The following is a 13,439-nucleotide window of genomic DNA, read 5'->3' as shown; positions in this document are numbered from 1 at the left end:
CTATATTGAATGACATTGACATTCGCACGGAGTCAGGCAGCGCTTTACGGACCAGCAAGTACAATTCGTACCCACAGCACTTCGCACAGCAATAGTTTTACGGGGCCCAAAAAGTGCCGGAAAAGCTAAGTACGCCACGATGCATGGCGAAAAGGGGGCCCGGTACGCACCGTACCCCCATCCCTACACGTCCGCACCGTACCCCCACCCCCCGTATGTACGGTGCGTACCCCCACCCCGTAGGTACGGAGCGTACCCCCACCCCCGTATGTACGGTGCGTACCCCCACCCCGTAGGTATGGAGCGTACCCCCACTCCCCGTATGTACGGTGCGTACCCCCACCCCTCGTATGTACGGTGCGTACCCCCACCCCGTAGGTACGGAGCATACCCCCACCCCGTAGGTACGGAGGGTACCCCCACCCCCCGTATGTAAGGAGCGTACCCCCACCCCCCGTATGTACGGTGCGTACCCCCACCCCGTAGGTACGGAGCGTACCCCCACCCCCTGTATGTACGGAGCGTACCCCCACCCCGTAGGTACGGAGCGTACCCCCACCCCCGTATCTACGGTGCGTACCCCACCCCGTAGGTACGGAGCGTACCCCCACCCCCGTATGTACGGTGCGTACCCCCAGCGCTTAGGTATGGAGCGTACCCCCACCCCCGTATGTACGGTGCGTACCCCCACCCCGTAGGTACGGAGCGTACCCCCACCCCCCGTATGTACGCGCTGGGGGTACGCACCGTACATATGGGGTGGGGGTACGCTCCGTACCTACACAGGGTGGGGGTACGCACCATACATACGGGGTGGGGGTACGCTCCGTACCTACGGGGTGGGGGTAAGCTCTGTACCTACCCGGGGTGAGTGTACGCACCGTACATACGGGCTGGGGGTATGCTCCGTACCTACGGGGTGGGGGTACGCTCCGTACCTACACGGGGTGGGGGTACGCTCCGTACCTACGGGGTGGGGGTACGCTCCGTACCTACATGGGGTGGGGGTACGCACCGTACATACGGGGTGGGGGTACGCTCCGTACTTACGGGGTGGGGGTACGCTCCGTACCTACACGGGGTGGGGGTACGCTCTGTACCTACACGGGGTGGGGGTACGCACCGTACATACGGGGTGGGGGTACGCTCCGTACCTACGGGGTGGGGGTACGCTCCGTACCTACACGGGGTGGGGGTACGCACCGTACATACGGAGTGGGGGTACGCACCATACCTATGGGGTGGGGGTATGCTCCGTACCTACACGGGGTGGGGGTACGCTCCGTACCTACGGGGTGGGGGTACGCTCCGTACCTACATGGGGTGGGGGTGCGCTCCGTGCCTACGGGGGTGGGGTGGGGGTACGGCGCGTACATGGGGGGGCTGGGGGTACAGCGTGTACTTGGGGGGTGGGCTGGGGGAGTGTTCGGCACGTATGCGGGCACATGTTTGGACGTCTCCATGGTTGCTATGGGAGTTCGCTCCGTACGGTGTTTTTTCCATACGGTTGTGCATTCGGACGGACGGGACGGATCGTACTTGCGCGCTCGGACTTCAGTTTCCCGATTCGTACGTAATACTGTCCGGGGACGTGTCGGACACTTTCCGACCCGAGGACGTGTCGGGGAATTTTCGCAATGCGATTCGTATGGATTTTTTAACATACGAATCGTACTTGCCAGTTTGTACGGGACTTGTACGATTCGTACGTAAAAAAATCCGGATACGATTCGTACGGGGAATATTTTTAACGGATCGGAATCGGCACCATAGTGTATGAGATAAAGAAACAGCTTCCACACAGCAAAAAGGCCAGGACCCCTCTCTCCAGGGAGAGAACTTGCCAGCCCCAGAGGGAACTGAGCCCATGGAGTTTGAACATTACGAGGTAGAGCTCTTGGACCCAGGGAGACCCTCTAGGGAACAGCTGTGCCTTGGGCAGCAAGTATGCCCCACTCTTGAAGGATTGAGGCAGCAAGCTGCTGCACAGGAGCAGGGAGATGTCAGTGGCTCCCACAGGGCCTATTGGGAGGAGGGACTCTTGCACACTGAGGTCAGAAACCCCACAACTGGTGCAACTAGGAGAAATGTAGTAGCTCAGTTGTAAAGAGAGATCCTGCCCACTTTGGTCCATAACATCCCCCTAGCTTGAACATAATTCCGCATGTAGCTGCCGAGTCATCAGCTCTCACCACAATGTCATATTCTCATTACTCAATAGTAATGTTTGTTAACGTCCTGTTTCCAGTCCTCACTCGCTATCTGTGCCTTAAACAAGCGCTTAGCAGTGACTGGGGGATGCTGGGATGCCAGCCGTCTCCAGGTGCCCAGATGAGGGTGGTCAGCATTTATCTGAAGTTTCCTGTCTCCGGAGCAGATGAGGCGAAAAGAGAACTGTGAACCGCCCTGAGAAGTTCTTCTTCTGGACACCACATCATCTAGAAACCTCCCAGCATGTTTGGAACGGAGAGATGCAGAAATAAAGGTTAGGCCCTGGCACGGAGGTTAATCCGCGTACCCAGAGGAAGGCTAGCCCTGTGGTGGCTGCCACCGCCTCTCACACCCCTAGTTCAAGGCTTATGAAAGAACAGACGTCAGCACAGCTTGGAGAGCCAACTACCATCTGTGGTCTCTTGCCCTGCTCCCAGCCAATCTGCAACAAACAGGTGGCTCTTAGGAAGCTATGGGTGCTATGTGGGGGCTATGGGGCGTTAGACCCGTGATGTCAGAGATCGAAGACTGTATGGTGTCACTTCCGGGACCCATGGCATTCTGAGCAACCTTTAACCGGCTCTTGAGCAGCTTCTTGAGACCCAATTAGGAAGTACCGAAAGTTTATACTTTCTCGTCTGAGTTCCTTGAAATCTGCAAACCAAGCTCTTCATTTTACATCAGGCCACCTGCTCGCTCTGTCAGTGTGTTCCTGGTGCCCAGCAGCTCTGCGCGTGCACTTCGTAGCACACTTGGGTATCAGAGCTGAGGCACCTCCCCTCCCAGCTCCGCCTGTGGGACCCGAGGCAGGCGGCCAGCAGCATCTTTAATATAAGAAAGGGATCACTGACATAATATCAACGACAACAATATCGACCTACCAGAATATCGTGTCAAGAATATCGATGGACAAAATATCGACATCCTATCTCTACAAAGGTAAGTACAAAAATATCGAAACCAAAATACCGTTGTTTAAAATATCGTTGTTTAAAATATCTGTGTTCAAAATATCGTTTTTTTACATGTCAAACAAATATTATAAAATAAATTAAATAATAAATATAATTAATAGAATTATTTGAAAATGTTACAAATTATAAATGATAAATGTAATATACAAATAAATTAGACATACATATATAAAAAAATATATATATTTACTTAATATTATTAATAAATAATTTTATTAAATTATAAAACGTTACAAACATAATTAAAATTATAAAGACATACATATATACATAAACCTGTAAGATAAATATAAAAATAATTATATATATCTATAATAAAATATTAAAATAAATATTTATCTTTAAAACTACATTTTACACTACATTCACTAAAACAGTAGGGAAAATATTGCATAGTGTAGGGCATGGGTACTCACAAACTTTCTCTCGGGGGCCAAATTTACAGTGTGGTTTGTGGCCGAGGGCCGCACTGGTGGGGGCGGGGTCAGTGGGGGAGGGGGCGGGGCTAGAGCCACAAAAAAACTGTGACCACGAGGTTGAACACAGGTCCCTGCAGCGGACGCCTATGTCCACTGAGCCCCCAGACCCAATATATATATATATACATATACACTCTCTATCTCTCTTTCCCTCCCTCTCTCTCCCTCCCTCTGTCACCCTCTCTCTCTCTCTCCCTCCCCCTCCCTCCCTCTGTCACCCTCTCTCTCTCTCCCTCCCCCTCCCTTTCCCTCCCTCTGTCACCCTCTCTCTCTCCCTCCCCCTCCCTTTCCCTCCCTCTGTCAGCCTATCCCCCTCCCCCTCCCTTTCCCTCCCTGTCACCCTCTCTCTCTCTCTCTCTCCCTCCCCCTCCCTCTGTCACCCTCTCCATCCCTTTCCCTCCCTCTGTCACCCTCTCTCTCTCTCACCCTCCCTTTCCCTCCCTCTGTCACCCTCTCTCCCTACCGCTCCCTTTCCCTCCCTGTCACCCTCTCTCTCTCTCTCCCTCCCCCTCCCTTTCCCTCCCTCTGTCACCCTCTCTCCCTCCCCCTCCCTTTCCCTCCCTGTCACCCTCTCTCTCTCTCCCTCCCCCTCCCTTTCCCTCTCTCTGTCACCCTCTCTCCCTCTGTCTCCCTCCCTCTGTCTCCCTCCCTCTGTCTCCCTCTCCCTCCGTCTCAACCCCTTTTGGCTCCCTCCCTCTGTCTCCCTCTGTCTCCCTGTTCCTCCCTCCTTTTCCCTCCCTCCCTCCCTCTCCCTCCCTCCTTTTCCCTCCCTCCCTCCCTCTCCCTCCCTCCTTTTCCCTCCCTCCTTTTCCCTCCCTCCCTCTCCCTCTGTCTCCCTCCCTCTACCTCTCTTTGTCATCCTCTGTCATCTCACCCTGCGTGTGTGCCAACCGGCTGACGCAGCTTCCAGGGCACACCAACAGCCGCACCCGAGCACTTCACAGGTCTTTAAAAGACCATTTGCATGTCAATTGTTGTTTTTCACCTCTTCTGAGGTCCCGCAGCTTCACTCTGACTATCCCTGGAACCGCCCGGCCCCCACAGAGCAGACACAGAGTTGCGCTGGTGCAACCGACAGTGTTTAGGAACACTCATTATTTTAATTTTTTTTTAACCACGGGTACGATGTCTGCAAGGTCCGCGGGCCGCCTAGGGAGGCTTGCCGGGCCTCAGGCGGCCCGCGGGCCGTACTATGAGTACCCGTGGTGTAGGGCATACAATTACTATTCCGACTCCAAGGAGTGCAAAAGTAGGGAAAGTGTTGGATAGCGGAGAGTAATAATTTACTATTCCCACTCCAGCAGGTGCAACAGTAGGGAATGTGTTGGATAGCGGAGGGGAATAATTTTCTATTCCCACTCCACGGAGTGCAACAGTAGGGAAAGTGTTGGACAGCGGAGGGTAATAATTTACTATTCCCACTCCAGCAAGTGCAACAGTAGGGAAAGGGTTGGATAGCGGATGGGAATAATTTACTATTCCCACTCCAGGGAATGCAACAGTAGGGAAAGTATTGGATAGTGGAGGGGATAACATTTCAATTCCCACTCCAACAATTGCAACAGTAGGGAAAGTGTTGGATAGTGGAGGGGATATAATTACTATTCCCACTCCAACTAATGCAACAGTAGGGAAACTGTTGGATAGCGGAGGGGATAAAATTACTATTCCAACTCCAACTAATGCAACAGTAGGGAAACTGTTGGATAGCGGAGGGGATAAAATTACCATTCCCACTCCAGCAAGTGCAACAGTAGAGAAAGTGTTGGATAGCAGAGGGGAATAATTTACTATTCCAACTCCAGGGAGTGCAAAAGTAGGGAAAGTATTGGATAGTGGAGGGGATAACATTTCTATTCCCACTCCAACGATTGCAACAGTAGGAAAAGTGTTGGATAGTGAAGGGGAATAATTTACTATTCCCACTGTAGCAAGTGCAACAGTAGGGAAAATGTTTGATAGCGGAGGGGAAACATTTACTATTCTCACTCCACAGAGTGCAACAGTAGGGAAACTGTTGGATAGCGTAGGGGATGAAATTACTATTCCCACTCCAACTAATGCAACAGTAGGGAATGTGTTGGATAGCGGAGGGGAATAATTTACTATTCCAACTCCATGGAGTGCAACAATAAGGAAAGTATTGGATAGCGGAGGGGATAAAATTATATTCTCACTCCAACAATTGCAACAGTAGGATAAGTGTTGGATAGCGTAGGGGAATAATTTACTATTCCTACTCCACAGAGCGCAACGGTAAGGAAAGTGTTGGATAGCGTACGGGATAAAATTACTATTCCCCCTGCAGCAAGTGCAACAGTAGGGAAAATGTTGGATAGCAGAGGGGAATAATTTACTATTCCCACTCCACAGAGTGCAACAGTAGAGAAAGTGTTGGATAGCGTAGGGGATAAAATTACTATTCCCACTCCAACGATTGCAACAGTAGGAAAAGTGTTGGATAGCTTAGAGGAATAATTTACTTTTCCCACTCTACAGAGCGCAACAGTAAGGAAAGTGTTGGATAGCTGAGGTGATAAAATTACTATTCTCACTCCAACAATTGCAACAGTAGGAAAAGTGTTGGATAGCGAAGGGGAATCATTTACTATTCCCACTGCAGCAAGTGCAACAGTAGGGAAAATATGGATAGCGGAGGGGAATAATTTACTATTCCCACGCCACAGAGTGCAACAGTAGGCAAAGTGTTGGATAGTGGAGGGGATAAAATTACTATTCCCACTCCAACAATTGCAAAAATAGGGAAAGTGTTGGATAGCGGAGGTGAATAATTTACTATTCCCGCTCCAGCAAAATAATAAACATTAATTAACAAATCCTTAAATAATAAAAAATAATTTACCTCTCACCAAATACCCCTATAAATAAGACCACCACTAGTGTAAAACATGACACAGTTAACATAATTGCTTTAAAATTAATTAATTAACTAATAACAATAAACAATAAAATTAAAAACAATGAGTAATAAATTAATTCATACTATTAAGACTATAAATAACAATAAATAAATATTATCAGAAAAAAATTAAAATGATTAATTTTTAATTACTTGCCACACTACTCCCCTCTAAATACACAAAGCGCTCATAAACAATGGACACAATTTACATATGTACTAATTAATTATTAATAATGAATAACAAATTAATATTAAATAACAAATTAATTAACACAATTGACAATATGAAATATTAAATACAGACATATTAATTACTACAGATTGTTAATTAATTAATTATAATTAAATTACTTCCCACCCGACACCCCTCCAAACCCTCAACCTGCTACGGAACTAAAACACAATATTTAATTTCTTAAAAAATTAATAATTTTTAAAAATGTATTAATAAATATATTATAATTTAAATTACTTCTCATCCTATTCCTCTATAAACCCACAACCCACTACGGAACCAAAATACGCAAATATTACTTAACATAAAATGAATTACTTCTAAAAATGTAAAACGTACATTAGAAAAATAAATGATACTTTTAACACATATACTAAAATACAGAATACTAAAATAAATTTTGATATTATTTACAACGATATTTTGACTAACAATATTACTAACTTTGATATTAACAAAAACGATATTTCTTACCTGCATGTCGATATTCTGGTTGACGATATTCTTGCAGATCGATATTGTGTTACATCGATATTTAAACATCGATATTATGGCATATCGATATTTAAACATCGATAATATGACTCTATACCATAAGAAAGGACATTCACACTGCACTGGGTCCAATGCCAGCTTCTTTTCCTTATGGCGATATTTAATTAAAAAAGCTCTGAAAAGTAAAGAAAAATAAACAAGTAATTCAAGCAGAGCCGCATTTTACCATGGAAGTCCCGGAGCTGTCTGTTTGTGAGGTCACTCTACATTCTGGCTGCTAAAAACGTACAACAATTTAATTGCCCAGAGCATATCTGATGAGGGGGCGACTCCGCTTAGCACCCCCCACAATCTATTTTTAATGTGTCTTTTAAGTAGTGTATGCATGCGTTCTGCTGCACAATGTTAGCACCGCCGTAGGTAAGATAAACAAATAAGGAAAGCGTGGGTGGGGGGAGCATACCAAGGCATAGGAAGGGGAAAGGCATGGCTTATTCAACTGTAAGGAGCGTGGGACTCCTCCACACTCGTCATTACAAAGGCACTATGTAGTAAGGGTGGGACAGCGCAGCTCTGTTAGCGAGCATTGGAAGTGAAGTGCTCTCAACTGAATTTAAAAAGAACAAGCATGGAGAGAGAACTGTATGCTGCTCTCAGAGGAAGAGGTTGTGGTTCAGCGGTCAGAGCTGCCGACTCTGGAGCTGGGGATCAGCGTTCCAGCCTTGACGTGGGCTCAACATCTGCAATTATAAGCGGATCTGGCCCTTTAAATTACAAATAAATAAATAAACTGCATCCTGAAAGGGGTGGGAGAAAGATAAAATGAGTTAGTTAAAAAAAACTCGTGACAGAAGTGACTGGCTGCTTGGAAAGTGAAAGCGAGCATCACGCGCTGAATGTTGCAGGAAATCACTTTGTGCCAGCATAGGAAAAACTAATTAAAGAAAGTAGTGCTTACACGCTAAATAACGGTACTGTGTAACAACAGAAGTTAAAGGGCCAGTTGCCATGGGAGGCTACAAGTGAAGACAAGGCAATTCTAAGGAGGGACTAACAAGCCGATTACTGAGTCAGAAGCCAGCATTTACAAAGGACGAAGACACAAGCCAATGAAAAATATGGGTGGAGAGATGGTGGGGCTTCTCTTTCATACTCCAGTACAGCAAGTCTCGCAGAGCAGTGCATGCGCGCGGACTATAGGTTCGACCTAAAAAAGGGATTCTTGCACACAAAAGTACAGTCCCTTATTCTATCTCAACGCAGGCTAATGACAAAAAGACCAGAGCTCCCTCTGAAGAACCAGCAGCTCCTATGTGGAAGGGTGGTGATTTAAGATTGCAATTTGAGTCCTAATCTGAGTGAGATTAACAGGCAACTGCACTCTGTGCTACTGAAAAATCTATTAAACAGAACCCGTTTTTCTTTTTTATATACTTTGTTCCATTTTGATACTTTGGTTGTAAAACCTTTTTGTCTTGGAAGGATGAACAGCCCGCAAAATGAGCGCACTAGGACTTGCTGGCCACGTCATGGGCAGACTAAAATTCGGGTGATCATTTAATGTCTTTGGTGCAAGACTGTGACTTTCATCCACGAAAAGAATATTGCTTACAGAAATTCAGTGATAAATACATTGAAGAAGGGCCCTTCCCATTAATTAATTTAACTTGTTTCGCTATGCTCACTCATCAATTTTGTAAGTTTTATTTCAGATAGTTAAATTTGATGATAAATACCCCAATTCCAGTCTATATGCAGGGAATTCCTTAATTTAAATGGAGGTCATATGGGGAGCTAAAATGTGAGACTTAGGGCCCCATTACGATGGCGGGCGGACAACTGTATCGGAAAACGGGACCGACCCCAGAGGTGCAGCAGTCCCGCGAGTCCAATTAGGATGCGACCGCCACCCTGGCGGTCGCATCCAGCATCTTTAACATTGCGGCGGGCGGTGCTGTAAGCAGCACCCGCGATAATGTTAAAGTAGCATGTTGTGCATTGCCATGCACAACATGCTACTGTGCGGTGCCTGCCACCTTGTGCGTGGCAATGAAGGGGGGTACCATAGGTACCCCCCCCCCCCAAGTGCAGCCACCCCCCCATCCCCCCGAGGGCCAGCAACGGGCACCCAAAGTGATTTTCCATATGCCTTTCCATGGCAGAGTCTCCGCCATGGAAAGGTATACCCACCGCCAGCATCATAATATGGATGGCGGTGCCTGCAAGGCACCGCCACCATATTGTGGGCCTTTTCCACCCGGCCAGCAATCGTGCGGATTTCCGACTGGCGGAAAAGCGGCAGATGGACTTTCCGTCCACCGCGGTACCCCCGCCATGGTAATATGGCAGGGGGTAAATGTAGTTGTGATGGCAGGCGGATCGCCACCGCCGGCCGGGCGGTGGCTATCCGCCCGCTATCATAATAGGCCCCTTACTGTCTAAAACGTAACACTGATTGCATACTTCTTTCTCCGGCAACTTGGATGCTATTGAAGCTAAAGTAAAGAGGATTTAACTGCTCCCAAAAAGACGGATATATGATTAAAGAACTACTGCCTGAACAACGACTTCATTAATCACGAAGACTAAACCACGAGCAATCCAAAACCACTACATTGTCAACAACGAGCTCCTAAACCAAGAAAATACTCTACCAAAAACGTAAAGCAGTCTCTAAAAATTTCCGCAAGAACCTCAAAATATCTGTTTGTTACCGAGAAGTAACAGTGCCCGCCAGTTCATTTATTAGACCAGTTTTGAGATATGCAGGCACTTTCTATTCAACATAGTACCTGTCTAAATCAGTATATTTCAAAGACAAGTACAGACTGTGGTATCATTTCCTTATCAAGAGGGTGGAACCCTCACATTGCCAAAATAAAATTAAATATGATTACCTCGATCCGGGCGCGGCAAGTTGGTAAATGGTTTTTGTTGTTCTCTGCACCTACTGGTCGCCACTACCTCTGCTCTGTGTGCTCGGTAACCGTCCTGCAACCTTTCCTTCACTGTGCCGGGGCTAGGCTTTGTTCATCAGACTCCGGTGCTTGTTTGCTGCAGAACCACCCCTGCCTTTCACCTTTAGCTATTGGGACGGCGATTGTTAACAACTCCCTCTTTTCCAAATGAATACCTTGTCAAGTCCTAACATTGCAAAACTGGATAAAATGGAAAATTCTCACTTTGTCCTAAATATTTTTGTTGTTCGTCTCAAAAGAAATCATTCAAAGGTGATTCTGTTAAACATGTGTTTTCACCCAAGAACATTTAAGAAAAAAATAATTTTACGGGGTAATTCTCATATTAAGTTGAATGTTTTAGTACTCGCATGTCATACCCCAAGAGTTTTGATCAGCTTTAAGATAACCTTGAGAGCATGGTGTCCAGTGTGCATTTTTCAGCACAATCTCTCGCAGTCTGGGTGCTATCAAACCTTTGCTGTCATGGGCCAATGCTTGACCACTACCAAATATGTGCACCATTGGGTGTTCATCTTCAGCAAGAAAAATTTGGAAAGGCTTATTATTGTAAATACAATAGTGCCATCTATTGGCCAGTCACAAAGTCTTTTTTTCATGGTTTAGGAAAGAAAAGTCGTTGTTCGAGTAAATCGTAATTAAGGATGTCGTGGTTAACGATGTCGTTGTTGTTTAGGATTCGCTGTTCAGGTCAGTCGTTTTTAAAACTTCGTTATTAAGGCTGTTTCCCCAAAAAGACGTATGGGCTTCATACATAATCTACAGCACCATATTATCATTTTAAAAGTACATAATTTCCACTTGCTTTCTAACAAAGAACTCTAAATATTTATGCATTTCTACCTGCCTGCTGCGTTCAGAATATCATTGTATTTTTAATTGTTATGAACCATGCTATTATTTGGCAAATCATAATCTCAAAACTAGAATTTAAACCGTGCACACGTGAACGTACTATTTTTGCTAAAGGCAGTTTGTTACATTCTATATTGTCGGGGTGTTGATCCTGTCACAAAAAAATAAAGTCACAAATTCATGTTAATGTAGGATTGGGCCCCATTGGTGTTTTCCTTGCATTTGAATTGATCATTTGTAACAATAACCATTATTTAAATAGAAAATCATCTGATTGACCAAACATTTAATGTAAACAACTGTTTGAATGATTTACATACCTAAAAGTGTATTTTCACATGATAAATCAGCTGCTCTCTGTTTGTATGGACTGTGGACAGTTGAAGATCAAGGCTCCACTAGAGAAAAGGCTCAAGCTTGAATGCACACCAGATCCAAGTTTCAATACACAAGACTGTTACAAGATCATTAAGTCTACAAAGCAGGCTCACCTCCATTCATCCACACACTTGTAGCCCTGGTTTCCCCTCTGGGGCACCCACCAATACGCGTAGTTGATCAGTAGTGGTTCCAGTATGCGCAATACTGGCATAAAGTACTGAAAGCGTATAATATGGGTGCCATTAACATGTCTTTGAGCACTGAGGATTCTTGCTCACGGAATAGACTCACCTTTCTCATCTGCCTCCCGCTGGGCTTGTTCCAGAGCTGCCCTAATACACAGCTCCCTTGCTTTAAGGCCTGCTTGGCTGCTACCTTCCTTAATGGCCTCCAGGATCACCGAGTCAATGGATAGGTAGGCAGCTCCATAGTACTTCGCCAAGGAGATTGCAATTTGAGTTTTTCCTGAAATGAAAACGATGGTGAGACTGCTTACTGTATAGCAATACATTTGACTATTGGTGCTTCACTTCTTACGGAAGCAAACTGTCCAATTATCCCTCCCTCCCTACACTGCAGCATAGTGTGCTACAGCAGAAGTTCAGTTAGGTCAATTACATTTCTTTAACACTGCATTTGTGCAATTTTTAGAACATCAACATTCCAGAATTATTCAGCTGACACTTCATCCAAATGAATGTTGAGAAAAGAAGAACCCATTGTACTCTTGTGACATCGGATTTTTTCTTCAGGAGGCCACTTTAAAACCCATCTGCTGTCCCACAAAACACCCCTGAACGCTGAGCCCATGAAAACAAAGAGTTGGTAAATTAACTGAAATGTTTATACTGCTTAGACATATACTCTGCCAGGACATTTGTTGCAACAATCACAGGGTAATCGCATTCCTCAGTAAATACTCGGATAATGATCTCATTTTAAAAGTTAATGCTTTTCAAACAGATCAAATCGCATGTATCTAATAGCAGAATGGGCACAGTGTACAGAAATCCCAAAAGGTGTGGCACAAATTGTCCTGCCATCAAAAACAACACATGTTCACAGACCTCCTTTACCTTCATGTCACTGCACAACACCATTTCTTCCCACTCTCTTTTTGCATTTTCTCTATTTCAATCTGTAAAGTTCACTGACCCGTCTCCCATTGTCAATCTGCCCCACCATTGTTTTTCCATGACATCTACACTGCAAACAGTTATTTTGGGCTTCCAGTTAACCATCTTTGCTCTAAAATGCTCATTATGCCTTCCATCCTCCACTCTAGGCTTTAACCATCAGCTGTTCTCCTTCTTTCCCTGTCCATGTCCATCTTCTAAGCTATCTCCTGTCCACCTTTTCTGTACCTTTCCCAGCTATCCCTTTCAATCCTACCGCGGCACTTTTCTTCATTGGTCCCATTTATGCTCTTTCACGTACCTGTAAGTGGTGCTCCATGTACTATTACTGCAATGCCCTTTCGGTTCTTGGATGCACGTCCTTCTGGAGAGATGTCAATTCCGAGGTGCCGGGCAATGGCTTTGGACAAAGGGTTATTATCCAGCTCCCCTACCGCCTTCACAATGTTCCCATCAATTATCTGTTGTTTTAGAGCTGCACAGAAAAAAAGTTTAAGGAGAGCGGTTTGTTGCAGCCATCAGCAAAATCCACTCAAGGACATCATGAGGACTGAACTCCAAAATATAATTCATTCTACCACTTCATTTTAATGGCTCAGTTAATCAGTACATAGCCTTCCTAATGAGCATCAGAATAATGTTGGTTCAAGAATAAAACTCTGTTCGCCACTGATCTTACGTTGTTTTTTTCTGAGTTCATCTTCCCTTCACTAACTCCTGATCGATATCTTTCCATAGTCACAGTTATTAGTTTTATGCTCTTGCCCTTTGC

General features: G+C 45.6%; 1 protein-coding gene across 1 annotated transcript in view; it reads right to left on the bottom strand.

Annotated features, from left to right (window-relative positions):
• HYDIN (HYDIN axonemal central pair apparatus protein) overlaps positions 1-13,439 on the bottom strand; it is a 2,467,744-nt gene that overhangs the window by 1,166,601 nt on the left and 1,287,704 nt on the right. Inside the window, exons 39-40 of the mRNA XM_085640020.1 lie at positions 12,969-13,142; positions 11,823-11,996 (exon numbers count right to left, since the gene is read on the bottom strand). Coding sequence (XP_085496146.1) covers positions 11,823-11,996; positions 12,969-13,142 — 348 coding nt within the window. The remainder of the gene's footprint in view (positions 1-11,822; positions 11,997-12,968; positions 13,143-13,439) is intronic.

This window comes from Triturus cristatus, chromosome 12 (genome assembly GCF_964204655.1).
Source record: "Triturus cristatus chromosome 12, aTriCri1.1, whole genome shotgun sequence".
Taxonomy (NCBI): domain Eukaryota; kingdom Metazoa; phylum Chordata; class Amphibia; order Caudata; family Salamandridae; genus Triturus; species Triturus cristatus.
This window is presented reverse-complemented; position numbering and strand designations above follow the sequence as displayed.